The sequence below is a fragment of the Sphaerodactylus townsendi genome, linkage group LG02 (assembly GCF_021028975.2).
Source record: "Sphaerodactylus townsendi isolate TG3544 linkage group LG02, MPM_Stown_v2.3, whole genome shotgun sequence".
NCBI classification, from domain to species: domain Eukaryota; kingdom Metazoa; phylum Chordata; class Lepidosauria; order Squamata; family Sphaerodactylidae; genus Sphaerodactylus; species Sphaerodactylus townsendi.
The window spans coordinates 174020055-174047568 of record NC_059426.1 but is presented as its reverse complement, the minus strand read 5'-3'; the positions used below and the strand labels follow the sequence as shown (position 1 = coordinate 174047568).

Below are 27514 nucleotides of genomic sequence, written 5' to 3'. Positions count from 1 at the left end.
CGGCCAATGTCTTCGGCGTCTCTTGCTCTCGTCCCAAGAAGCAGGACTGGGCTGGAGGGGCCTGTGTCTTCCAAGACTTGGCCACAAGAAGGCTCACCGGGCCTGGTCTGGGGGTGAAGGGGGGGCTCTATCTCTCCCCGACCTGCCCCCCCCCCCCCCATAGACCTGCAGCCAGCCCCTTGGCGATTTTGCGAGATTAGCCGGTCAATGTTTTCTGCAAAAAAAAAAACCCAAACCCCTTTCTCTTCTCCTGACTTTGGCTTAAAGTGACTGGGCTGGGGAGGGGATATCTCTCCCCCCTCCCTGAGAATGGCTTCTTTCTGCTTTATTTTTTTTTTAGACGCCAGATGTCCGCTCCCCCCGTCGAGGCTGCTACGCCCTAAGCCCTTCAAGAAGAAGAAGAGGAGGAAGCAGAGAAAGAGAGAGAAAGAAAGAGAGAGAGAGAGAGAGAGAGAGAGAGAAAGAGGAAAAGAAAGGCCATCGCTGCCCGTGGGACTCGCCTCTGCTCCTCTGCCCCCCAGCCCCTCCCCCCGTCGGGGATTTTTTTGCCATTTTCCCTCCGCCCCCTCCCAACTTTAGCATGATGTCTTATCTCAAGCAACCACCTTACGCCGTCAACGGGCTCAGCCTCACGACCTCCGGGATGGATTTGCTCCACCCCTCCGTGGGGTACCCGGGTAAGCAGGTGACCAGGCCCAAGGGGGTGGGAGGGAGGGGGGCTTTCCAAAGTCTTGGGGAGGGGGTCAAGAGGGAAGGGGCTACCAGGGGATCGTTCTTGCCTGGTTTGGAGTGGGGTATGTGAGTGAAGTCCCAGTACCCTGGGTGGGGTTTTTCCAAAGTCTTGGGGGGGTGTCTTTCAAAGTCTTGGGGAGGGAAGGGGTTATCCGGGACTTATTCTTGCCTGGTTTGGAGTGGGGGGGTTGAAGTCCCAGTGCTCTGGGGAGGGGTACTTTCCATAGTCTTTGGGGATATCAAGAGGGAAGGGGCTTACCGGAGATCGTTCTTGCCTGGTTTGGAGTGGGGGGATGAAGTCCCAGTACCCGCGGGGGGGGGGGGACTTGATTCTCCTTTCCCATTATAGGGGGAAGGTCTTGTGCAAAGACCAAGAGAGGGGGGTCTATGTCACCCCTCCCCCAAAGAGAGGAGTCCATCTCAACCCTCCCCAAAATGCGCTCTGCCTCTTGAAATCTGGAGATCCTATGGCGAACCTTTGGCACTCCAGATGTTATGGACTACAATTCCCATCAGCCCCTGCCAGCATGGCCAATTGGTCATGCTGGCAGGGAGGTTCATATGGTATTATAATGCTGGCATCTGGAGATATAAAATTCATACCTGCTATTAGGGATTCATTCCAGTGGGGCAGGGGAGTAAGTTCAGTCATGCTCTTATTTATTTATTTATTTATTATATTTATATACCGCCCTCCCCGAAGGCCCCGAAGGCTTATGCTGATATGTGTTAGTTGTTAACCTGAGATGTTGGACCAGTGTTAGGATTTGTTGGAATCCACGTTGCTTTATGCCTATTGTACTGATATGCTGTTGTTATTTACTATGTTGTACACCGCCCGCCCGCCCGTATATAAATTAAAAGTCAAATCAAATCAAATCAAAATCATCCTGGAGGGGACCTACTTCTGCGTATACATGCCCTAGGCCGGTGGTGGCGAACCTCTTCGAGACTGAGTGCCCAAATTGCAACCCCAAACCCACTTATTTTTCGCAAAGCGCCAACACAACGATTTAACCTGAATACTGAGGTTTTAGTTTAGAAGAAATGGTTGGCTCCGAGGCGTGCGTTACTCAGGAGTAAGCTTGGTGGCAGTCGGTAGCTTTGCTTTGAAACAACCGTGCAACTCTTCCAATGGGTGAATCACGACCCTAGGAGGGTTTACTCGGAAGCAAACCCCACTGCCAGCAACCGAGCTTACTCTCAGGTAAAGGTTTGCGCTTTAGTTCTTCATATGAAAACCAGTGGGGTTTAACAGCGCTTAACAGGGTTACCTACACGGCTTCCCCAAGACTAGGTCTTAGGTTTAATGCTAAGAATCGAGCCCAGTGGCCCAGGCCAGCCTAGATGAAGAAGACGACTTTATTTATGGTCGATGACCAAATATACCATTCTAGATGTGTGTGGGGGGGTGGGGGTGACTCTGTTTGTGGGCTCTGAGTGCCACCTCTGGCACCCGTGCCATAGGTTCGCCACCACTGCCCTATGCTTATGGCTGGTGATGCAGAGGCTGCCCTTGGTTTGGAGATCTTGGGGGGGGACTTGGTGGGAAGGGGGGGCTTGTTTAGGAGAATGCCAAGAAAGGCTGAAGTGAATTAAGGCGGGGAGGGGCCCCAGGTCTATGGAAGGGGTCATCTGCACCTGAATACTGCTTTAAAATCCGTTCAGGAAAACTGTTGTGTAGCTGTTTCATTATATGGCGTGAACCGCCTTGTAGGCCCCTTCCGCACAGTGCAGAATAATGCACTTTCAATCCGCTTTCAGTGCACTTTGCAGCTGTGCGGAATAGCAAAACCCATTCACAAAACGATTGTGAACGTGGATTGAAAGTACATTGTTCGGCGCATGGGGAAAGGGGCCGGAGTCCATCTTGAGGGAGAGGGTGGGCCCCAAATAAATTAGCAACAACAACAAATTAATAATAATAATAATAATAATAATAATAATAATAATAATAATAATAATAATAATAATACAAAACACCTTGTTTAGGGGACTTACCCCTGAGTTAAGAGCAGGCCCTTCCGAATTGCATCCTTCACTCGGACCCTGATTTTAAAATTGAAAGCGGCTCTTAAAAAATTTCGGCCAGCTTGCTTGGTTTCCTGCGAGGGCTTCACTTTCCAGCCAAATGGAGCTCCTATAGCGGATCCCTTCAGACCCGTGGTGGCGAAGCTATGGCTCTCCAGATGTTCACGAACTACAATTCCCATCAGCCCCTGTCAGCATGGCCAATTAGCCATGCTGGCAGGAGACTGATAGATGTCAGAAGTTCGCAATTATTCGAAAGCCATCTGGAAGTCTCACTCGGTCCTCCACCACCACCTACTCAGACTCATGGGGGGGAACTAGCAGGTGGACTCAGAAGTTAAGTCCCACAGACCTCTGCCCCAAGAGAGCCTATCTAGTTTGGCCACTCCCTTAAGGAATCTGTCTTCCGTATCTTTACTCGGAGTAAACCTCTGCTGGAAGCGAGTGGGGCTTACTTCCGAGGAAATGTGGCGGAAGGCTGAAATTGGTCAGCTGCAAAACGGTGTGTCCCTCCTCAGGGGTCAAGGCAGACCAAAAAAAAGGAACTTGGACTCTTAAAAACTCACCTCTTCCCAAATCCTGTTGGGCTGGCTGAGCCGGAATCTTGCTCTCCTCCTGCAAAACCAACAGCTTTCCCCTCTCAATTCAAACCCGCAGTGGATTGTGGAAGGCTTTCGTGGCCGGATTCAACTGGTGGACCCCAGGCTGTGGGGTCATGGTCTGGTAGATCTTGTTCCGAACGTTTCGGCTGCGAATCCGTGGCAGGCGAATCCGATATACCCCTGAAGATGCCGGCCGCTGATGCGGGTGAAACGTTAGGAACAAGATCGACCCGACCGCGGCCACACAGCCCGGAAAACCCACAACCACCCAGCCCCAGTGGATTTGTATTGTTGAAGGCTTCCGCAGCTGGAATCATCGGGCTGTTGTGGGTTTTCTGGGTTGTGTCACTGTAGTCGGGTCATTTTGGCTTCTCGCGTTTTGCCCACATCTGTGGCTGGCGTCTTCAGAGCGAGGTAACAATGAGATGTTTCCTCTCTGTGGAGCAAAAAGTATTAGGCCAGAGCCACAAAGTCTGGAAAACCCACAACAGTTCCAACGTGTGGTTGGTGTTTGGAATATGCTGCCTCAGGAGGTGGTGATGGCCACTAACCTGGATAGCTTTAAAAAGGGCTTGGACAGATTTATGGAGGAGAAGTCGATCTGTGGCTACCAATCTTGATCCTCCTTGATCTGAGACTGCAAATGCCTTAGCAGACCAGGTGCTCAGGAGCAGCAGCAGCAGAAGGCCATTGCTTTCACCTCCTGCACGTGAGCTCCCAAAGGCACCTGGTGGGCCACTGCGAGTAGCAGAGTGCTGGACTAGATGGACTCTGGTCTGATCCAGCAGGCTAGTTCTTATGTTCTTAATGGGCTCTTGGGCTTTCTTTGAGGAAAAGCCTCACTTTCCGTGATGCCTCCAGCTCCCACCCTGAGACTCTGGCTGAACTGCCTTGTGGACCAACCGTGAGGGGCCCCAAAAGGGGGAATGGGAGGACCTGGTGGTCCATCTCTGGCTCCCTCTAAGCCCCTCTGCCTGGCTTTTTCCTCTCCAGCCACCCCTCGCAAGCAGCGGAGGGAACGCACCACCTTCACCCGGGCCCAGCTGGACGTCTTGGAGGCCCTCTTCGCCAAGACCCGCTACCCGGACATCTTCATGCGCGAGGAGGTGGCTCTGAAAATCAACCTCCCGGAGTCCAGAGTGCAGGTAGGCCGTTCTTCCCAGAATCCTTTGCTCCTAGATTAGCCCTAGAAAATCTTCATTCCCGTGCCTGGACAGTTCTAAGGGGATTCCAAGGAGAAAAGGTGGTAAAGGGTGGTGGGGATCTTCTTTTGGAGACATTTTAGGGTCAGAAATAGGATTTCCATATTGGTGGGGGGAACAGGGGAAGAGAGGTAAAGAGATGCCAACCAGGGAGAGGCGAGATTCCTACCCATTGCTAAAAGACCCTGCGTTCTCCTTCACCTTCTGATCAGCTTTTTATAATGCTAGAGCCGTGGTGGCGAACCTTTGGCACTCCAGATGTTATGGACTACAATTCCCATCAGCCCCTTCCAGCATGGCCAATTGGCCAATTGGCCATGCTGGAAGGGGCTGATGGGAATTGTAGTCCATAACATCTGGAGTGCCAAAGGTTCGCCACCACTGTGCTAGAGAATGGGGCAACAGAAATAACCCTAACCCTAACCCTATCTGACTACAGCGGTGGTTCTCAACCTTCCGAATGCCGCAACCCTTTAATACAGCTCCTCATGTTGTGGTGACCCCCAGCCCTAACATTTATCCACTTTACAGATGGAGAACACTGATGCAGAGAACACTGATGGAGAACACTGATGCAGAGAGTCTTAGGCCACCCCTGTGAAAGGGTCGTTCGGCCCCCAAAGGGGTCGCGACCCACAGGTTGAGAACTGCTGGACTACAGGGACTGTTCCCCTGTCTTACGAAGTCCCCATCCCTGTCTCTGCCCTGACCTGGGTAGCCCCAGGCTAGCGAGATCTCACCAGATCTCAGAAGCCAAGCAGAGTCAACCCTGGTTAGCAGTAGGATGGGAAACAACCTTGTCCAGGGTTGCTATGCAGAGGTAGGCAATTGGAAACCACCTCTGTTTGTCTCTTGCCTTGAATACCCTATTGCAGTGGTGGCGAAGCTTTGGCACTCCAGACGTTATGGACTACAATTCCCATCAGCCCCTGCCAGCATGTTATGGACTACAATTCCCATCAGCCCCAGCCCAATTGGCCATGCTGGCAGGGGCTGATGAAGGAAATAACAAACCCTCTTACCTGGAGAATATGAGGTTCGCCATCAAGCCCTACTGCATAGGTTATCAGAGCTGCGGCCATCAGATGTCATGGACTACAGTTCCCATCATCCCCTGCCAGCATGATGCAGCGGGGGATGATAGGAGGCTGTAATCCATAACACTGGAGGAGCCTGAAGTTTGACTGCCTAATACTACCTAGGCCCCCTCCCTAGGAAGAGGAAGAAGAAGAGCTTGACTTATACCCCACCTTTCTCTCCTGTGAAGAGACTCAAGGTGGCTTACAAGCTCCTTTCCCTTCCTCTCCCCACAACAGACCCCTTTCTGTGAGGCAGGTGTGGCCGAGAGAGTTCGGAGAGGACTGTTAGTAGCCCAAGGTCACCCAGCAGGAATGTAGGAGTGGGGAAACACATCTGGTTCACCAGCTAAGCCTCAGCCACTCAGGTGGAGGAGGGGGGAATCAAACCCAGACCTCCAGATTCGAATCCATCTGCTTTTAACCACTACACCATGCTGGCTGTGGCTGTGGTTGACCACTGTACCGAGTTGTCTGTGATTTGAGGGCACTCCGTGCTCAGCCATCTTCCTAGCAGGGAATGCTTCTTTAAATGAATACAAAGGAACAGTCAGTAGCGGGAGCCCCGTATCTGCAGTCTAAAATGGTGACTGCTTTAGACAATTAGACAAGTCCCTGGAGAATCAAGAGTGCTTAACCAGGGAACTTCCATATTCAAAAGCAGTGCATCTTAAATGGTGTGGAGGACTGGTCTTTCTGGCCTGCTTTGGGGAAGTCCAGAGGTCAGGGGTCAGTGCTGTCAGTCACAGACCAGGAAAGGGATTTGGGCGTCTTAGTTGATCGTTCCATGGGAATGTCAACTCAATGCATGGCAGCTGTGAAAAAGGCAAACTCTATGCTGGGGATGATTAGGAAAGGAATTGGGGAATAAAATCTGCAAGGATTGTCCATGCCCTTGATATATAAAATGAGTGGCGCTAATCGACCGCGCTTGGAGTCCCTGTGTCCAGTTCTGAGTAGCCACATCTCAAAAGGATATCAAAGAGATAGAAAAAAAAGTGCAGAGGAAAGGGGCAACGAGGATGATTGAGGGACTGGAGCACCTCTTCCTTATGAGGAGAGTTGCTGCAGCGTTTGGGACTCTTTAGTTTATGGAAGGGAGGCGTCTGAGGGGGGATATGATTGGAGTCTATAAAATTATGCATGGGGTAGAAAATGTTAACAGAGAGAAATTTTTCTCTGTGTCTCACAATACTCGAACCAGGGGACATACATTGAAAATGCTGGGGGGAAGAATTAGGACTAATAAAAGGAAACACTTCTTCACGCAACGTGTGATTGGTATTTGGAATATACTACCACAGGAGGTGGTGATGGCCACTAACCTGGATAGCTTTAAAAGGGGTTTGGGCAGATTTATGGAGGAGAAGTCGATCTATGGCTACCAATCTTGATCTTCCTTGATCTGAGATTGCAAATGCCGTAGCAGACCAGGTGCTCAGGAGCAGCAGCAGCAGAAGGCCATTGCTTTCACATCCTGCATGTGAGCTCCCAAAGGCACCTGGTGGGCCACTGCGAGTAGCAGACTGCTGGACTAGATGGACTCTGGTCTGATCCAGCAGGCTAGTTCTTATGTTCTTATGTTCTTGAGGCCTGGAAGCATCTCATTGGCAGCTGTTGGAACCCGGATATTGAATTCTGATCAAGTGGGGTGCTTCATAGAAGGTCTGGTAAAAGGTCTGGAATCCACACCCTACGAGGAGAGACTTTGGGAGCTGGGTATGTTTGGTGAAGAGAAGGTTAAGAGGTGACACGATAGCCATGTTTATTTATTTGAAGGGATGTCATGTTGGTGAGAGAGCAACCTTGTCTTCTGCTGCTCCAGAGACTAGGACCAGGAGTCATGGGTTCAAGTGAAGGAAAAGAGATTCCACCTAAATTTTCCTGACTGTCAGGGCTGTTTGACAGTGGAATGCGCTACACCGGAGTGTGGTGGAGTCTCCTTCTTTGGAGGTTTTTTAAGAGGATGGCTTCTGTCAGGAGTGCTTTGACTGTGTGTTCCTGCATTGCAAGGGGTTGGACTTGATGGCCCTTGGGGTATCTTCCAACTCTATGATTCTGTGATTCTGGGAGTCTATGAGTAATACTAATAATTGTGTGCCGCTGAGTTGCAGCGGACTCATGGCAACCCTGGAACCAAGGGGTTTTCAAGAAAGAGATGAAGGCAGAGAGATGGTTTTGCCACTGCAGCTTTGCTGCAGAGCTATCTCAGTTGCCTTGGTGGTCTCCCATCCAAGTACTCACCAGGGCTTGGATGATCTGTTGAGATTGGGCTAGCCTGGGCCATCAAAGTCAAGGCAAGAGATAAATAGATGCCATCTGCCATTGCCTGCCTCTGCATATCAGTACCCAGCCAACCCTGCTTAGCTTCCAAGCTTTGACACCCTCAAGCTAGTCTGGGGTTCTGCTGCTCCCATTGAAATGGAACAGTGGCTTCCACGCCTTTTTTAGACCATCCAGGTAGCTGTTTCCAGGACTGTTTTAGCTCCTGCCACAGGATTCCATTTGGGACCTCCAGAACCTCTCCTAGCCTTCATCCTTGATCACTAGAACCTCGGTGGGGGGACAGTAGAAAGTGCCATCAAGTCACAGTGGACTTACAGTGACCCCGTAGGAGTTTCAAGGCAAGAGACACTCAAATGTGGTTTGCTGGTGCCTGTCTCTTGGCCGTCTCCCCACCAAATATGCACCAGGCCTGACCCTGCTTAACTACTGGGATTTGGCAAGATCGAACTAGCCCAGCCGTCCATGTCAGATATTTAAAAATTTAATCCTTACTGAAGATATGAGGACCCGGGTGGTCAGGAGAATTGCCAGAGAGGGTGGGCCTCTTCGATTGAAGGGAACCGTTGCTGTGATCCAGAATTGGGGCTGGCATCTTTCCTGTTGCGATAAGCAGTTCAGAGTTTGACTGGCCCTGCATTTTGGCTTTTTCTACTGCTGATCTGTAGAATAGTTTCTGGGCCTCCTTTGCCTAGCAGCCCAGGACTGGTGGTCTCCCATCCTAGTGCTCACCAGGGCTGACCCTGCTTAGCTTTCAAGATCCAACAAGATCAGGCTACCATGGGCCAACCAAGCCTGGGATTACTATAACCTTGCTTACTCATCATTCTCTCTCTTTCTCCTTTCCCCTCTTTCTTTCTTTCTTTCTTTCTTTCTTTCTTTCTTTCTTTCTTTCTTTCTTTCTTTCTTTCTTTCTTTCTTTCTTTCTTTCTTTCTTTTTTTTTTCTTTCTTTCTCTGCCTGTCTCTCTTCCTTCCTTCCTTCCCTCTTTATTTCTCTCCTTCCTTCCTTCCTTCCTTCCTTCCTTCCTTCCTTCCTTCCTTCCTTCCTTCCTTCCTTCCTTCCTTCCTTCCTTCCTTCCTTCCTTCCTTCCTTCCTTCCTTATTTCTCTTTCCTTCCTTCCTTCCTTCCTTCCTTCCTTCCTTCCTTCCTTCCTTCCTTCCTTCCTTCCTTCCTTCCTTCCCTCCTTCCTTCCTTCTTTCTTTAGTTCTCTCCTTCCTTCCTTCTTTATTTCTCTCTTCCTTCCTTCCTTATTTCTCTTTTTCCTTTCTTCCCTCTTTATTTCTCTCCTTCCTTCCTTCCTTCCTTCCTTCCTTCCTTCCTTCCTTCCTTCCTTCCTTCCTTCCTTCCTTCCTTCCTTCCTTCCTTCCTTCCTTCCTTCCTTCCTTCCTTCCTTCCTTCCTTCCTTCCTTCCTTCCTTCCTTCCTTCCTTCCTTCCTTCCTTCCTTCCTTCCTTCCTTCCTTCCTTCCTTCCCTCCTTCCTTCTTTCTTTAGTTCTCTCCTTCCTTCCTTCCTTCCTTCCTTCCTTCCTTCCTTCCTTCCTTCCTTCCTTCCTTCCTTCCTTCCTTCCTTCCTTCCTTCTTTATTTCTCTCTTTCCTTCCTTCTTTATTTTTCTCTTTCCTTCCTTCTTTATTTCTCTCCTTCCTTCCTTCCTTCCTTCCTTCCTTCCTTCCTTCCTTCCTTCCTTCCTTCCTTCCTTCCTTCCTTCCTTCCTTCCTTCCTTCCTTCCTTCCTCTCTTTTCAAAATAAAAATCGGTATGAGGTACTCTGCAAGCTTTATCATTCCCCCACCTTTTCTAAAATCCACCCTAATATTGGGTTTCCATTCGAGACACAATGGGATCTCAGTGGTATGGGATCTGATTTGGGGATCACCTGTGATGATCCCTCTGTGTGTGTTTCTCCTCCTAGAGATTCTCAGTAAGATTGAAAGGCCTGTTTGTGTTTACCTTTGAGATTAAATTACAAGCAAGAAGTGTCTTGAAGACTAAAGCATTCCTCCTTTACACCTCATATCTAGCACCGTTAACACATGTTAAATAGTCTCTTTTTTCCCCCTTAAGCAAAGGGACTTGTGTTTTTGGAGTGCATACCGAGGACACAAAAGCCTATTTAACTGTTTGTTTATTTAGTTAAAATATTTACAAGCCCGTCAAGACAGATAGAGAACAAAATAATTCATTCACACATGGAAATAATAGTCAACGTGTTTGGGCACAAATATAGGGACTCCTGATACGTACAAAAATGGCATATTCTCCGCCCTTCTTAAATAGTATACCTGAATGGCCCAAGTCAGCCAGATCTGAGAAGCTAAGCAGGGTCCGTCCTGGTTAGTATTTGGATGGGAGACCACCAAGGAAGTCCAGGGTTCTTATGCAGAGGCAGGCAATGGCAAACCACCTCAGGTCATCGGATGTGACCCTGGATTGCTATAGAACAAGCCCTGATTTCATCCAGTTACTCAGAGCTAAGCAGAGTTAAGCCCTGATTTGGTATTTGAATTGAGGAGACCACCAAGAAGTCAGGGGCTGCTATCAGCCAGAGGCCAGGCAGTAGCAGAATACCTCAAGGTAAAAGCCGGATGTGAGCCCTGGATTACTGGAGGCAAGCCCGATTTCATCCAATTCTCAGAAGCTAAGCAGAGTTAGCCCTGATTGGTACTTGGATGGGAGACCACCAAGGAAGTCCAGGGCTGCTATGCAGAGGCAGGCAATGGCAAACCACCTCAGGTCATCTGATCTGACCTGAATTACCCAGGCTAGCCTGATCTCATCTGATTCTTGGAAGCTGAGTAGGATCAGTCCTGGTTAGTATTTGGGCTGGAGACCACCAAGGAAGTCCAGAACTGTTACACAGAGCCAGCCAAGGGCAAACCACCTCTTATTAACTTGACTTGGACACTCTATGGGTTTGGCTGTGACTTGATAGCCCTTCCCACCATCAGATCTGGACATAGATCCAACTCCAGTTGAGAGGACTTCCTTCTTCTAGCTACCTTGGGCTAGTCAGAGTTCTTCAGAGCTCTCTCAGCCCCACCCACCTCATAGGATGTTTGTTGTGGGGGGGGAAGGGAAAGAAGATTGTAAACCACCTTGAATCTCTTTACAGGAGAGAAAGGAGGATATAAATCCAAACTCCTCCTTCTCCTTCTCCTTCTCCTTCTCCTTCTCCTTCTCCTTCTCCTTCTCCTTCTCCTTCTCCTCCTTCTCCTTCTCCTTCTCCTTCTTCTCCTTCTCCTTCTCCTTCTTCTCCTTCTCCTTCTCCTCCTTCTCCTTCTCCTTCTTCTCCTCCTTCTCCTTCTCCTTCTCCTTCTCCTTCTCCTTCTCCTTCTTCTCCTTCTCCTTCTCCTTCTTCTCCTTCTTCTTCTTCTTCTTCTTCTTCTTCTTCTTCTTCTTCTTCTTCTTCTTCTTCTTCTTCTTCTTCTTCTTCTTCTTCTTCTTCTTCTTCTTCTTCTTCTTCTTCTTCTCAACTAAACCAGATCCTGGAGTGGGGGAAGTGCTGCCTGAATCCCAACTAAGTTGAGAATTTCCTTCCTAAGGAACATTATGTGTTGACCTTTAATTGCAATTGGTATTGATTGGGAATTAGTCTTTGGAGGAAAAGTAGAATGAAAACTGTAAGAATTGAACCATTGAGACGTTATCCCGACATGGTATTCACCCTGAGCATGCCTATTATATTATCATGTTTGGCAACATCTGAGAATGGAATTGAATTTATGTGATGTGTATTTGCAAATGCATAACATACTGGTAGACTATCAGGGAGCCAAGACTGGCTGGAATCCCTATCAGGGAGCACGTTTGATGCTAAACCTGCTTTTCCTGATGAGTGATGAGTAGAGCAGCCTTTCACAAGATAGGATAATAAGACTGAGAGGCAGGGGTGTACCAACCACGGGGATATGTGGTGTCCCATGTCCCTGGGCACATGCCCATCCTAATCCGTGGGGATTAACGGGAGCCAGGTTAGGAGCCACGCTTCATGCCCGACTCACTGGAGTGTGAAGAGTAGACCTGGACGCCATTGCCGGCCCTGACCAGTAGATCTGGGCGCCTCGCTGGCTTCGGGCAGTAGACCTGGGCATCGTTGCCAACCTGGCACTCTCAGTGAGAGAAAATGGAGCAGGAGGGGGCTAAGATTTTGCCCCGAGCTCCATTTTCCCTAGATTTGCCTCTGCTGAGAAGCAGGGTGTGTGAATATCCAAATGAACCAAAACTGGACAGTAGCAGGAAATTCATCACTTCTCTGTGGAGTCACACCAGGATTCCTGTTTGTCTCTGCTACAGACGAGATCTAAATAAGAATTTAGCCTAGAGCTCCTTCCTTCCTTCCTTCCTTCCTTCCTTCCTTCCTTCCTTCCTTCCTTCCTTCCTTCCTTCCTTCCTTCCTTCCTTCCTTCCTTCCTTCCTTCCTTCCTTCCTCCCTCCCTCCCTCCCTCCCTCCCTCCCTCCCTCCCTCCCTCTTTTGGGAATGTGAAGAAACAGTTCTAGGAACCACTATAAGGTGTTTTAACAGTAGGGCTCATGATGAAACGCTAAGAGGCTGTAAGACAAGCATTCTCCTAGGATGGTGGGGTCTACTTTTGAAAGGGCTTTCTAAGCAGGTGAAGAGGAGATCCCACCAGGGCTCTTGAGAAACCGTTCCTTGGGCCAAGAAGGCTGAGGAAAGTCTTTGAGGAAGAGCCTTAGCTTGGTTTTAGTTCTTAAAGAAAATGAAGAGCTTGTCCCAAGTGTGACGACTTTGGATTTATACCTGCTCCCCTTTCTCTCCTGTAAGGAGACTCAAAGGGGCTGACAATCTCCTTTACCTTCCCCTCCCCCCACAACAAACACCCTGCGACGTAGGTGGGGCTGAGAGAGCTCAGAAGAACTGTGACTAACCCAAGGTCACCCGGCTGGCATGTGTTGGGGTGCACAGGCTAATCTAGTTCCCCAGATAAGCCTTCACAGCTCAAATGGCAGAGCGGGGAATCAAACCCGGTTCCCCAGATTACAGTGTTACAGCTCTTAACCACTACGGCACTGCTGCTCCTAGGTCGCCAAGGGAGAGGTCACCAAGTCCTTAAGGAGTTTTTGTCTATGTCCATGCATAGCCTATCTAGGAGGAGCTCAGAACTTGGCTAGTTATTTAACTGGGGGGAACCCACCCGAAGGTTTTTGTTCCATGTTCGGTTCAAGATTCTTTTGTATGTTATCCCCAGAAGCTATATTGCTACAGAAAATACACTGGTGACCACCACATGGGAGATCATAGATCTTTTACAGTGCGATGGTAAGAATGCTTTCTTGTGAGTAAGCCTCATTATGTTGACTTCAGTTGGAATCTGAGTAGACCAGGGGTCTGCAACCTGTGGCTCTCCAGATGTTCATGGATTACAATTCCTGTCAGCCCCTGCCAGCATGGCCAATTGGCTGATGGGAATTGTAGTCCATGAAGATCTGGAGAGCCACAGGTTGCAGACCCCTGGAGTAGACCTTCTCAGCATTGTCCTGACCAGCAAGAAGTGAGTCCCGATATCCGTTCTCCCCTTCCCTGAGCACTGTGTTCCATGTTGTGGTCATAGCAGGTTCTAGGTTGACCTCCATCTCCAGAAAATGGTTTTTTTGTGTGTGTGGGCTGTCAAGTTTCACCTGACTTATGGAAACACTGTAAGTTGTCAAGGCAAGACTTCCTTGGTGGTCTCCCATCCAAATACTAACCAGAGCGAACCCTGCTTAGCTTCTGATATCTGACAAGATCAGGGTAACCTGGGCCCTCCAGCTAAGGGCTGGCCATCTATGGTGGTGGAAAATGCGGTCAAGTTGCAACTGACTTCTGGTGACTCTGTATGGTTTTCAAGTCAAGACTCAAACAGAGTTGCAGCAACTCTGAGCTTCCTTGTTGATTTCCCATCCAAGTACTAACCAGAGCTAGCCCGCCTTAGATTTTGAGATGCTGCCACAGGAGGTGGTGATGGCCACTAACCTGGATAGCTTTAAAAGGGGCTTGGACAGATTTATGGAGGAGAAGTCGATCTATGGCTGCCAATCTTGATCCTCTGTGATCTGAGATTGCAAATGCCTCAGCAGACCAGGTGCTCAGGAGCAGCAGCAGCCGCAGAAGGCCATTGCTTTCACCTCCTGCAGGTGAGCTCCCAAAGGCACCTGGTGGGCCACTGCGAGTAGCAGAGAGCTGGACTAGATGGACTCTGGTCTGATCCAGCTGGCTTGTTCTTATGAGATATGGCAAAATTGTGTTTGCTAGGTCATGGCAAATACACTTACACACACACACACACACACACACACACACACACACACACACACACACACAATGGTATTTACCTGCATCAGATATGTCCCCAGATTTTTGCTATGGATTTGCTATGGATTTGGATCCATTGTCAGACACAACTGACTTCCAGAATCCCTGCTTCTTCAAAAGAACCCCAAATGATATCCTTCAGTCTGACCAGAACACAACCAAAGGTCTTGGAGCAGGGTCTGAACCAAAAAATCTGAATTCCATGAAGTTATTCTGGTTGACCTCGGGGCAGTCACACGCTCTCAGCTCCAACTCTGACAAGTATTTGGATGGGAGACCTCCAAGGAATACCAGAGACGTGACATAGGGGCAGACAGTGGCTACCACTCCTAAACATCTGACATGACCTGAATGGACCAAGCTAGCCTGAGCTCACCAGGTACTGGAAGCTAAGCGGGGTTGACCCTGGTTAGTATTTGGAGACCCCCAAGGAAGGTTAGGGTTGATAGGGCGAGGCAGGCAATGGAAGAAGAAGAAGAAGAGTTTGGATTTATACCATGCTTTTCTCACAGTTATGCACCATGCTTTCTCCAATCAAGAGTCTCAAAAGCAGTAAGTGAGGGAGGGGTTTAGAGATGCAGGTGTACTCCTAATCTGGAGGAACGGGTTTGATTCCCAGCTCCTGCCGCCCTGAGCTGTGGAGGCTTATCTGGGGAATTCAGATTAGCCTGTACACTCCCACACACGCCAGCTGGGTGACCTTGGGCTAGTCACAGCTTCTCGGAGCTCTCTCAGCCCCACCTACCTCACAGGGTGTTTGTTGTGGGGGGGGGGGAAGGGCAAGGAGATTGTCAGCCCCTTTGAGTCTCCTGCAGGAGAGAAAGGGGGGATATAAATCCAAACTCTTCTTCTTCCTTCCCTTCTCCCCACCACAGACCCCTTGTGAGGTAGGTGGAACTGAGAGAGTTCTGAGAGAACTGTGACTGGCCTAAGGTCACCCTGAAGGCTTCTTGTGGAGAAATGGGGAGAAACAAGCCCAGTTCTTTGAACCAGCAATTGTCTGTGGTGTTCCTGCACCGTGTGCTACATGAACATGCGCAGACGTAACTCCTCGTTACATCTTCCCATGCTATTAAGTAGGATGGCTATGTAGGAATTCCAGGGATTGCAGATAAAATGCTCTGGTTTCAATGGAGCTTGCCTTCCAGCCGGTGTGAACAGCACTGGGATTTCCCGTCTGTTTTCAGGCAAAGGGTAATGCAGATTAGCCCAAAGCGATGCCCCCGGGAAAAGCTTGCTGGATCAGATCAAGGGTTGTTGATAAACGACAAGAGACAGGCAGTCACAGGGCAACGCGCAGATACACGGCATGTGATCGCTGGTTTAACGGTCCTCCACTTTCTCTAGGGCAGGGGTAGGGAACCTGCGGCTCTCCAGATGTTCAGGAACTACAATTCCCATCAGCCTCTGTCAGCATGGCCAGTTGGCCATGCTGGTAGGGGCTGATGGGAATTGTAGTTCCTGAACATCTGGAGAGCCACAGGTTCCCTACCCCTGCTCTAGGGAAACTGTAGTTTGGGGAAGGGTGGGGGGATAAGAATCTCGGCACCTTTGCCAAACTACAACTCCCAGAATGCTTTGCAGAAAAAAAAATTGTGAAAATTACACTGGTATAAAAACTAATTCCTCAGGGCCTGGAAAATGAAGGTGTTTCGTCAGGCATATGGTTGAGACAGAAAAGGTGGCTCTTTTTACCCTTATTTTAACCTTTTTACCCTTATTTTAACCTTATCTTCTTTGTTTCATTTCCTTCATCACTGGGGCACCTTATTTTAACCTTTTTACCCTTATTTTAACCTTATCTTCTTTGTTTCATTTCCTTCATCACTGGGGCACCTTCCGCACGGGCGGAATATGGCGCCCTGGGGACGGCAAAAACGCTGTCCCCAGGGAGCCACGCTCGCTGACTCTGGGTGGTAGCGAAGCTGGCGTTTCCCAACCTCGCTCGGCAAGCAAGGTTGTTTGGAAACGCCGGCTCGGAGCCGCTGCCGTGCGAACAGCAGCAGCTTCCAGGCGCCTTCCCTCCCCTCCCCCACCGGGCGACTCTCCTGTCCTGTGGCCCTCCGGCGCTTCGCCGAGGCCTGGGAACACGCCCCCTTTGCCCTGCGACCTTGGAGCGGTCGCGCAGGGCAGGGGGGCGTGTCCCCAAGCCTCGGCGACGTGTCGGAGGGCCGCAGGACAGGTGAGTTGCTGTGACGACGGTGCAGCTCTGCGCCGTCATCCCTGCCAATTCTGGGACCATCCATGCGAACGGTCCCGTGCGGAAACGGACTGGATCTGGTTTTTGGTTCTGGGTCTCTCTATGTTTCTCCTTCCTTGGTGGTTCACCTGGGTGGTGAAATGAAATTGGAGTGGCAGCAGGTATTTGAATAGCCAGAGTTTTAATTGTGTATGGATTATTTGTTTGCTTTAAATTTCATAAGCTGCTGACTGTTTTGAGCCCAACCTTGGTTTTTAAAAGGGCGGGATATAAGTCTAAATCATAAAATTTGGGAAATAATATATTTGTAGTGTAGTTACCCATTGGATTTGTATTGGGGGAAAAAAATCTGATTTCTTTAAAACGTCTCCTGTGAGCTTTTCTAGCCCAATTGGGTAGACATGTGTACTGTCAAAGGCTTTCATGGAAAGAATCAACTCGCTGTTGTGGGTTTTCTGGATTGCGTGGCTGTGGTCTGGTAGCTTTTGCTTCTAGCGTTTTGCCTGCATCTATAGCTGGCATCTTCAGAGATGTTCCATGTTCCATCTTCCTCTGAAGATGCCAGCCACAGATGTGGGCGAAACATTAGGAGCAAAAACTACCAGATAGTGGCCACACATCCCGGAAAACCCACAACAACCAGTGGGTAGACAGAGTCAACAGAGTTGGGAGAAGAGAAGAGAAGAAGAGTTTTGGATTTATACCCCACCTTTCTCTCCTGTAAGGAGACTCAAGGTGGCCTTCCTCTCCCCACAACAGACACCTTGTGAGGTAGGTGGGGCTGAGAGAGTCCTGAGAGAACCGTGACTAGCCCAAGGCCACCCAATTGGAATGTAGGAGTGCAGAAACACATCTGTTTCACCAGATAAGCCTCAGCCACTCAGGTAAAGGAGTGGGGAATCAAACCCGGTTCTCCAGATTAGAATCCACCTGCTCTTAACTACTACACCATGCTGGCTCTCCCTTGGACAGGTTTACACATTACATCGTCCGGCACACCCAGGTTAGCTGCTGAATGTATGCTCCGCTGGGAACAGTAACTGTCAGAACTAATGAGTATGCCTCTACCACGTGAATGTTTCGTACGGCATGGTTTGAGGCGCATTTATAAAATGGTCCTGGTATACACTGTTAAAGATGTGCAGAAATCCCTTCGTTTCCTGAAATCTGAGATTTTGGGCTCTCGAACACATGATGTGCCTTTTCTTGTCTATGCTGGCAAGTTTGGTGTAGCGGTTAAGAGCAGGCGGATTCTAATCTGGAGAACCGGGTTTGAGTCCCCACTCCTCCACCTGATTGGCGGAGGCTTATCTGGTGAACCAGATGTGTTTCTGCACTCCTACGTTCCTGCTGGGGGACCTTGGGCTAGTCACAGTTCTCTCAGAACTCTCTCAGCCCCACCTGCCTAAGGTGTCTGTTGTGGAGAGAGGGAGGGAGCTTGTAACACACCTTGAGTCTCCTTACAGAAGACTCAACATGTCCCACTAAAAAGATTGCATAGCAGGTGATGTGGAAGAGCCGGTGTCAGCAGACAATACTGGTTTTTAAAGTACAAGAGGCTGCTGCAGAATAAGGCAGATTTATAGGAGTTCATATTGTACCTGTTCATCATGTGCATTTCCTTCAGCAGTAATTCCGGGTGGGTGCCCAGATGAACGCCTGATTGGATGCTTAGCTCCAGAGGTGGGATCCAGCAGGTTCTCACAGGTTCCCGAGAGTAGGTTACTAATTATTTGCGTGTGCCGAGAGGGGGTTACAAATGGGTGATTTTGCCACGTGATTTTTTGCCTTAGTTACGCCCCTCCTCTCAGCAGTAGCACGCAGAACTGGAAGCAGTCTAGCAGGAGGTGCACCTGTGCGTGTGTGCGTGGCAGCCTGTGCCTGCGTGTATTTGTTTCCCGCCCAAGGACCGGCGCAGCGGCTGCGTCCTTGCCACAGCCCCGCCCAGGAATGCCCCGCCCCCGGAATGCCCGGCCACACCCCCATCGTGCCCCGCCCAGCCCCATTGGCTCTACGCCACAGTTTGAATCCCACCACCATGGGAACCTGTTACTAACATTTTTGGATCCCACCACTGCTTAGCTCACAGAAAGATTAGCCTGCTGTACATATTCCGGAGCCAGGTGGTAGAAAATTGTTTCATGAGCTGTTTAATAAATGTATTGTTGAAGGTTTTAATGGCTGAAAGTAGTTGGTGGTTGTGGGTTTTCTTGGCCGTGTGGCCAGGGTCTGGTAGTTTTTGCCCCTACCACTTCACCCGCATCTATGGTGGGCATGACAGGCACGTGCCGCACATTTCACTGTGGCATGCCTCTGAAGATGCCAGCCACAGATGCAGACAAAATGTGAGGAGCAGAAACTACCAGACCACAGCCGCACAGCCTGGCAATACCACAACAGCATGGTGTAGTGGTTAAGAGCAGGTGGATTCTAATCTGGAGAGCCGAGTTGGGTTCCCCACTCCTCCACCTGAGTGGCAGAGGCTTATTTGGTGAACCAGATGTGTTTCTGCACTCCTACATTCCTATTGGGTGACCTTGGGCTAGTCACAGTTCTCTCAGAACTCTCTCAGTCCCATGTGGGGAGAGGAAGGGAAAGGAGCTTGTAAGCCACGCTGAGTCTCCTTATGGGAGACAAAGGTGGCGAATAAATCCAAAACTGCTACTGCAGGAGCAGAGAGGCTTATTATTTAGATATTCATGTGTTAGACCTATAATTATTTCAATAGATCTAGTAGTAGTAGATTTTTGTTGTTGTTGTTGTTGTTGTTGTTGTTGTTGTTGTTGTTGTTGTTGTTGTTGTTCTTCTTCTTCTTCTTCTTCTTCTTCTTCTTCTTCTTCTTCTTCTTCTTCTTCTTCTTCTTCTTCAATAGGACTCTAGTTGGCATCCTTAGGGCACCCTGAACTGGCAAGCTCACTGGCTTGGCAGTGGCTTCTCCTTTGTCCCCCAAAGCGGCCTTCTTTAATCGTAAACATGTAGAGATGTTGGTATTAACACTGGAGCAGCTGAGAAACTCCCCAGCCAATTCACCTATTCCCTTTATGAGTCCCATGGATATGTACATATTTGCTGCCGAGTCGCAGCTTACTTATGGGGATCAGGTGAGGTTTCCAAGGCAAGGGATGAACAGATGTGGTTTGTCATTGCCAGCCTCTGCGTCACATCCCTGGTATTCTTCAGAGGAATCCCAACCAAGTTGTTGTTGTTGTTGTTGTTAAATTTAATAGACCGCCCTACCCCCGAAGTGCTCAGGACAGTGTACAATAAAACCAACAAACAATATAACATAATGTAACAACAAAAATCAAAAGTGCATTAAAATCCATTAAAACAGCAGCTGAACTAATCAAGGTTGACTTAGACCCATCATGCATGCAGCTTCTACCGTGTAGCTTGCTTGCTGAGCTCTTCCAGGTCTTTGCTTTTCCTGGTTCTCCTAACTCCGCCCATCAACTCACTCTTAAAGTCACACATCTCATCACATCCAGAAGTCTCAAAATTGTTGCTTTGTTAAAGCCCTTTTAGTTACTGTTATATAGATGTTACTGTTATTGAAGTTATTATGATATTCCAGCCCCTTTCTGAAAATAATCTACCCCCTCAAATGAAAGAGGCAAAGCAGTTCCTTTGATCACACTCTACTGAAGAAGTGGACCGTGTCCTAGAACTGATATTCTCTCTCCTTACCCATCTACACACACACACACACACACACACACACACACACGCTACCTGCTGCCGCTGCTACTGCAGGAGCAGAGAGGCTTGTTATTTCAATATTCCTGTATTAGACCTATAATTCTTTCAATAGATCAAATATCGTACAAATGCTTCAAGTTGAAATAAAGTTTTTGAAAACCCTCCTGATCATCGAGGCGGGCAGTCGTAGAGTGGGAGAGGCAGGGTGGAGCCAAAAAGCCCAAAGCAAAGAATAGCACAGGGCCATTTGTTTTGTCTTGCTCTTTGCCTGCCCTCACAAACAGTGAAGATTATGGGAGTTGCCTCAGAGAGCGTGCGAGAGGAGCCTTGTGTGAGAGAAGGGAAAAGGCATCCATAACGGAAGCTCTGACCCCAAAAGGATCTACCTTCAGTGCAAGGTAGAGCACCAGTGTACAATCGGCGTTAGCTTAAATCTTGGAAGCTAAGGTCAGGCTACCCTGGACCATCCAGGTCAGGGGTCTGCAACCTGCGGCTCTCCAGATGTCCATGGACTACAAATCCTATCAGTCCCTGCCAGCACGACCAATTGGCCAAGCTGGCAGGGGCTTATGGGAATTGTAGTCCATGAACATCTGGAGAGCCGCAGGTTGGCCACCCCTGATCTAGACCATTCTATCTTGGGCATCCAGATAAAACATGATTATTTGGCATCTGCCATTGCAGACTGTCAAAAATAGGCAGCGCTGTCAAAGGGTGGTAGAAAAACTGGCCTCAACCAGCCTCAACATCTGGCAGAACAACTCCATTCTGCAGGTCCTACAGAAGCTAGGAAAATCCCACAGGGACCAGATGTTGTCTGGCAGAGAGCTCCAAAAGGCTAGAGTCACTTCTGAAAAAGCTCTTGCCCTCGTTGAGGGCACCACCAGCAGACCCCATGATGAAAAATGGTGTGGTGTTGGGGGAACCTATAGGACTATAGGTGGTCCAATAGATATGAGGTGGTCCAATAGACATGAGGTGGTCCAATAGATGTGAAGGCCGTGGTCTGTTTAGGGCTTTATCTATGTTGATCCAGATAGAGGATCGTGTTTCCATGATGCCACCAAAGCATGCTGGACTCTGTTGCCATCGGAATTGGCCTGGCATTTCATCTCCAGCAACAGTTTCAAGGTTAGCTTGGAGGTTGCACATCTCTGAATGCCAGCTGGCTGCAGGGAAAGAGTTTTGGACATCTGTGGGCCTTCTGATATATCTGGTTGGCTGCTGCAGAAAACCGGGTGCTGGACTAGGTGGCCCTTTGGATGGTCCTCCTGCTCTTTTATTCCGATGCTTCACCAGATGTCTCTGCAGCTTTCCATGCAACACTGATTAAAATGTGGAATTCACTGCCAGAGGACAGAGAGATGGCTGCAGGCACTGATGGCTTTAAGAGGGGATTAGACAGATCCACGGAGGTCTATCAGTGGTTACTAGCCATGGTGACTAAAGGGAACTTCCATGTTCAGGGGCAGTAAATGTCTGAATACCAGTGCCAGGAGGTAACAGTGGGGAGGGTCTCAGCCTCTGGGTCATGTTGTTGGACCTCCGGAGGAACTGGTTGGCCACTGAGACAGACAGGATGCTGGGCTAGGTGGACCACAGGTCTTACCCAGCAGGGCTCTTCTTACACTCTCATGAAGGCCTTGACTTGTATACTCTTTTGTTGACTCTCCAGAGAAACTGGTCGGCCACCTTTTGAAAAAGGTGGCTGGCCTAAATGGACCACTGGTCTGATCCAGCAAGGATCTTCTGATGTTCTTAAGAAGGTCTGGGCTTCTCTGTCCTGTTGTTGGGCTTCCAGAGGAATTGGTTGGACACTGTGTGAGATAAGATGCTGGACTAGATGGACCACTGGTCTGATCCAGCAAGGATTTTCTGATGTTCTTAAGAAGGTCTGGGCTTCTCTGTCCTGTTGTTGGCCTTCCAGAGGAATTGGTTGGACACTGTGTGAGATAAGATGCTGGACAAGATGGACCACTGGTCTGATCCAGCAAGGATCTTCTGATGTTCTTAAGAAGGTCTGGGCTTCTCTGTCCTGTTGTTGGCCTTCCAGAGGAATTGGTTGGACACTGTGTGAGATAAGATGCTGGACTAGATGGACCACAGGTCTGATCCGGTAGGGCTCCTCTGATGTTCTTCTGAAGGTCTCAGCCTCTCTGTTCTGCTGTCGGCCCTCCAGAGGAACTGGTTGGCCTTTGTGTGAGATAAGATGCTGGACTAGATGGACCACAGGTCTGATCCAGCAGGGTTCTTCTGATGTTCTTATGAGGACCTCAGCTTCTATGCTGTGTTGTTGGCCCTCCAGAGGAACTGATGGCCTTTGTGTGAATCAGGGTGCTGGGCTCAATGCACCACAGGACTGATCCAGCTGGGCTCTTCCTCTGTTCTTAACTTAGAGTTAAAGTTACCACCCAAAGGTAACCACAGCTCCTGCTGTGACATAATATACCTAGAACAGTGGTGGCGAACCTTTGGCACTCCAGATGTTATGGACTACAATTCCCATCAGCCCTGCCAGCATGGCAAATTGGCAGGGGCTGATGGGAATTGTAGTCCATAACATCTGGAGGGCCAAAGGTTCGCCACCACTGACCTAGAATGTAAGAAGGAGGAGCAGAAACAAGACCAGAGTGATTTCCCAGGGGAGTTCCAAACACCTTTAGGTGCTTACAACGACCAAAGAATCCACTGTCATACTTGTTGTTTTCTTCTAAGATTCGGGTGTCTAACCAACTTTGCACATCTTCTGTCTTTCCCATTCCCCTCCCCGCAGGTGTGGTTCAAAAACCGCCGGGCCAAGTGCCGTCAGCAGCAGCAGCAGCAGCAGAACGGTGGCCAGAACAAAGTGAGGCCTGCCAAGAAGAAAACCTCTCCTGCTCGAGAAGTGAGCTCTGAGAGCGGGACCAGCGGTCAGTTCACCCCGCCGTCCAGCACCTCGGTCCCGACCATTTCCAGCACCAGTGCTCCTGTGTCCATCTGGAGTCCGGCCTCCATCTCCCCGCTCTCGGACCCCCTATCGACATCGTCGTCTTGCATGCAGAGGTCCTATCCGATGACCTACACTCAAGCTTCGGGCTACAGCCAAGGATATGCCGGTTCGACCTCCTATTTTGCAGGGATGGACTGTGGATCTTACCTCACCCCTATGCACCACCAGCTCCCAGGGCCGGGGGCCACCCTCAGCCCCATGGGCACCAACGCCGCCGCCGTAGCCGGCCATCTCAACCAATCTCCTGCTTCCCTTTCCACCCAGGGCTACGGAGCCTCCAGTCTGGGGTTTAACTCAGCTACTGATTGCTTGGATTATAAGGACCAAACCACATCCTGGAAACTGAACTTCAACACTGACTGCTTGGATTATAAAGACCAGACCTCCTCCTGGAAGTTCCAGGTTTTGTGAAGACCTCTTAAGGACCCGTTTGCGACCATAAGACCATGACAACAGTACCTGCAATGGTGAAAAGACCCGTGAGGACGAGTGACTTTGAGAGAGACGCGAGATCGAAGAAACACCCGTGGAGGGCCAAACGTTTCAGGGTGTAGTCAGGTCTTCAGCTTAAATTAAAGAGGGACACAGACCGGACACAATAAACTGAAGGAGAAGGAAAGACAGTAGGCAGCATCTGTCCCTGCCCCCCCCCCCCCACTTTCAAGTCTTGCTCAGAAGCTCTGGAAAGGAAGATGGAAGGAAAGTCGCCTAACGTGGGCAGACAGCCGATTCGCAGAAAATGCTCTGTTCTTTCTAGTTTTAGCCAGTCGTCGGGTTCTTTGTCTAGAATGGAATGGAAGATTGTTCCAACCAAGGGCCAGGTTGTGTTGGGTGGGGGTGGGATTGGTTTCTTTTCTTTACTTTTAAAGGAAATATCTAGATTTTCCCCCCTTTCTTTTCTTTCTTTTGTGTGCATATGGAAAGGATCCTCCCATCCCTCCCCATTTCCAGTTTGTCACTCTCGGTTAAAGATGTTTTTTAGTGGACAAAGTCTGTCTCCCTCTGTCTCTCTCTGCCTCTCTCTCAGCTCTTCCCAATGCTTCAGGGCCAAGATTTGGCAATGTTGACCGCAAAGGTAAAAGGAAAAAAAAAACATTTTAAAAAACTCAGTTCAGAGCTGTAATGGGTTTGTGGGACTGATTGTCTTAGATGCACTACTTTATTTAAGAGGAAAGAAAAAAAACCCCAATAATGTCCATAAGGAGTCAATATGTAGTTTTTAAGAGACAATCAGTGTGTGTCTTATATAAATGGTACATCTGTGTTTTTTAAAATCTGTGCTAGACTTAAAAAACTGTGATCTTCTGTATCGTATGCAACTATGAATCCTGGGCCAGCGGGGGGATTCTGCTGTGATTTTAAATAGGTTATAATTAACAGTGAAATTTGAGCAACTGAGTCACACATCACAATCTCTCTCTGTCTCTCCCCTCCCCTCAAATTGCCTTTCACCGGAGGCAAACTGCACTGAAAAATAACCCCAACTTTTCACAACAAACTGTCTCTGAATGAATGAGCCGCCAAGACAAACAACAAAAAACGAATTAAAACTAGCCCATTTTAAAAAAAATGACAGGAGGACCTGGAAATTCATCTGTAAAATTCGTCTTACTGTTGGGAAATCTAACAGTAAGGAGGGGGGGGGGGGATATTTAAGACTTTGGTCAATTGCTCTGACCTTGAATTTCCTAAAGGAGAAAATCCTTGTTGTTTTGAATGCTTGCAGACGTGAAATGGAAGGAAAAAAAGAGATATATATGCATAAACCTTTTCTTTTCCGGATTTGGCAGATATGTATAATTATATTAAAATGGTTCTAGCACAATTGGTGGTGACGTCTTCCCTTTTCCTTGTTTTGCAAAGGTGTTTTTTTTTCCCCCCCTAAAGAATTTTCTTGAGCTGGAAAACTCAGGGATTTGGAAGTGCGATGGCGTGGCAGGAGAGAAAAAACAGAGTTCTCCTCTATTAGGCTGAGTTGTAATTATGTGTATTTAAATAGTTCTCTCAGGTTCAGGTTAGCTGGTATCCTACCATATCTGCATTCCCCCCCCCCTTTTATTTGATAGTTGAAGATGGGAATGAAATCAACCTGGAAGTTGGGGGGGCGGACCCCTTGGTCAGGCTAGAATGCGAGAGACTGCTTCTCGTTGGATAATTTAGGGGGTTGAAAAGGTGGGGAGGGAAAATCCTTTGGGGGCTCAGGGGGTGTTTCAGCCCGCTCCTATGAACTTTCTAAGGAGGGATAGGATGTACTGGGAACAGGAAACCCAGTCACGCAGAAGTGATAGCCGGATAAAGGAGTTTGGGGAAAGTTGCTGAAAGCTATGATTTCTACAGCTCCACACAAAAAGGGACCTCCAAGTGCCTCGCCCCCACCTCTCCCGAAACTTCTAGGGATGGAAATCAGTTTCCTCTTGAGTGGGGGTGGGGGTGGGTGGAAGGCCTTCCTGGGTTTTCTCTTTTCACTTGGACTACAGCATCAGAGCAGAGTTAGATTCAGTGTGTGGGGGCGGCTAGGGGCTGGAACAGCGACTCCCTTTTGGAAGAGTTTAATTTCAACGGATTTCTGATATTTTACAATATGTCACCCAAGTGAGTTGAGCCCAGTAAGCTCTTCAGTTTCTCAACCGTACCCCCTTTTCTCTTAATGGCTCACAGGGCCCCCAGGTAATTCGTAACTCTCCATTCCTGATTAATAGTGAGCCACTCGTAATAGCGCAGCAGTGCGTCTCTTCAGGGTATTCCATAAGTGTGTATATGTACGCATGTGTTTTTATATATACACACACACGTGTATGTATTGTGTGTGTATTATATATATATATATGTATTTTATAAATATGTATGTACATGTGTTTTATATATGTGTGTGTATTTGTATGCATTTTATATGTGTGTGTGTATATATATACACACACACATATACATATACACACATATACACATAGTGTATTATGCGTGTTTGTGTATGTATATGTATTTAATACACACATATGTATATATACATACACACATATAAAATGCATACAAATACACACACATATATAATACACATGTACATACATATATTATATGTGTGTGTATGTGTGCCTATATATATGTGTGTGTGTATAGTGTGTGTACATACACACACACACGTATATATATAAATACACACTTATGTTTCAAGATTTACTGTTGATTCATACTTCTCTATTTCCAATTCACACCTACCTGTCTATAGGAGAGCAAAGGTGTGTCTGTCATCTCTTGGGGTATTCCATGTGTATTCTATTTGGGGGTGTGTGTGTGTTTCACTGTTCATTGGTTCTTTGAAATTCTCAGTTCCTGAGTCAAACCAAGCCATTGGTATTGGCGCAAGTGTCTCTCTCATCTCTTCAGGGTATTCCCTAGGCAGTCAATATTGTCCGTGTGTTTATATGTGTGTGTATGTATATACGTGTGTATGTAAAAGGCGAAAGATTTATACGATCTGAAGAGAAACCAGAGTACGTGTGTATGTATGTATATGTGTGTGTGTGTGTATCTCGATTTACTCCTGATTCCTGGTTGGTATCCACTCTGCAAAAACTTTCCCCGTGGCTGTCTCCCAGGAAGGCACGTAGGCGACCCAAACCTGCAGGCGTGGCTGGGCCCCCCGGGGGCAGGGGGCACTGCTACTCTGTTGCCCCCTACCAAAGCCGAATGCCCTCCGAAGAGGATTCCGCACAGTGGCGTAGGAGGTTAAGAGCTCGTGTATCTAATCTGGAGGAACAGGGTTTGATTCCCAGCTCTGAGCCGTGGAGGCTTATCTGGGGAATTCAGATTAGCCTGTGCGCTCCCACACACGCCAGCTGGGTGACCATGGGCTAGTCACAGTTCTTCGGAGCTCTCTCAGCCCCACCCACCTCACAGGGTGTTTGTTGTGAGGGGGGGGGGAAGGGCAAGGAGATTGTCAGCCCTTTTGAGTCTCCTGCAGGAGAGAAAGGGGGGGAATATAAATCCAAACTCCTCCTCCTATTTAGAACGCCTGGCAATACCCGTTTTCCCCGGTCATTTATAGCGATTGCGACGCGTTCCAAATGGACCGTGCGGAATCCACATAAGGCAGCATAAATATCCCCGACGGGAAACTTCTTCTAAGCCTTTTTCTCGTTTCAAGGACCGGCTTGCGGCTCCTACAGGCGTTCGCGCGGAGGCAGACCGGTTTCCACCAGCGCTTCTTTCCGAACCAAGGGGGGCGCTCCGGCCCTGCGCTCCCAACACCCTCCCTAGAAGGTCGGACGGAGCCGAGTTCCCGCGCAGGTAAACTGATGCCTCACACACACACCCCCCCACCCCCCCTCATCCTGGCTCTGATCCTATCAGCTGCCGTTCTTTGAGTCCTACACATTTCTCTCCATTGGGGGAAG

The 27514-nt window shown here is 48.8% G+C and overlaps 1 protein-coding gene across 6 annotated transcripts in view; it reads left to right on the top strand.

Moving 5' to 3' along the window:
- The window catches only part of OTX2 (orthodenticle homeobox 2), a 34519-nt gene extending 9571 nt beyond the window's left edge, over positions 1–24948 (top strand). For 5 of the 6 annotated variants that reach the window (XM_048485955.1, XM_048485953.1, XM_048485954.1 and 2 more), the window contains 3 exons: positions 341–677; positions 4359–4510; positions 22908–24948. In XM_048485955.1, the coding sequence (XP_048341912.1) occupies positions 581–677; positions 4359–4510; positions 22908–23534 (876 nt within the window). In that variant the 5' untranslated portion in view covers positions 341–580 and the 3' untranslated portion in view covers positions 23535–24948. The remainder of the gene's footprint in view (positions 1–340; positions 678–4358; positions 4511–22907) is intronic. The other variant, XR_007243618.1, reaches the window with a different exon arrangement.
- The last annotated feature ends 2566 nt before the right edge of the window (positions 24949–27514 follow it).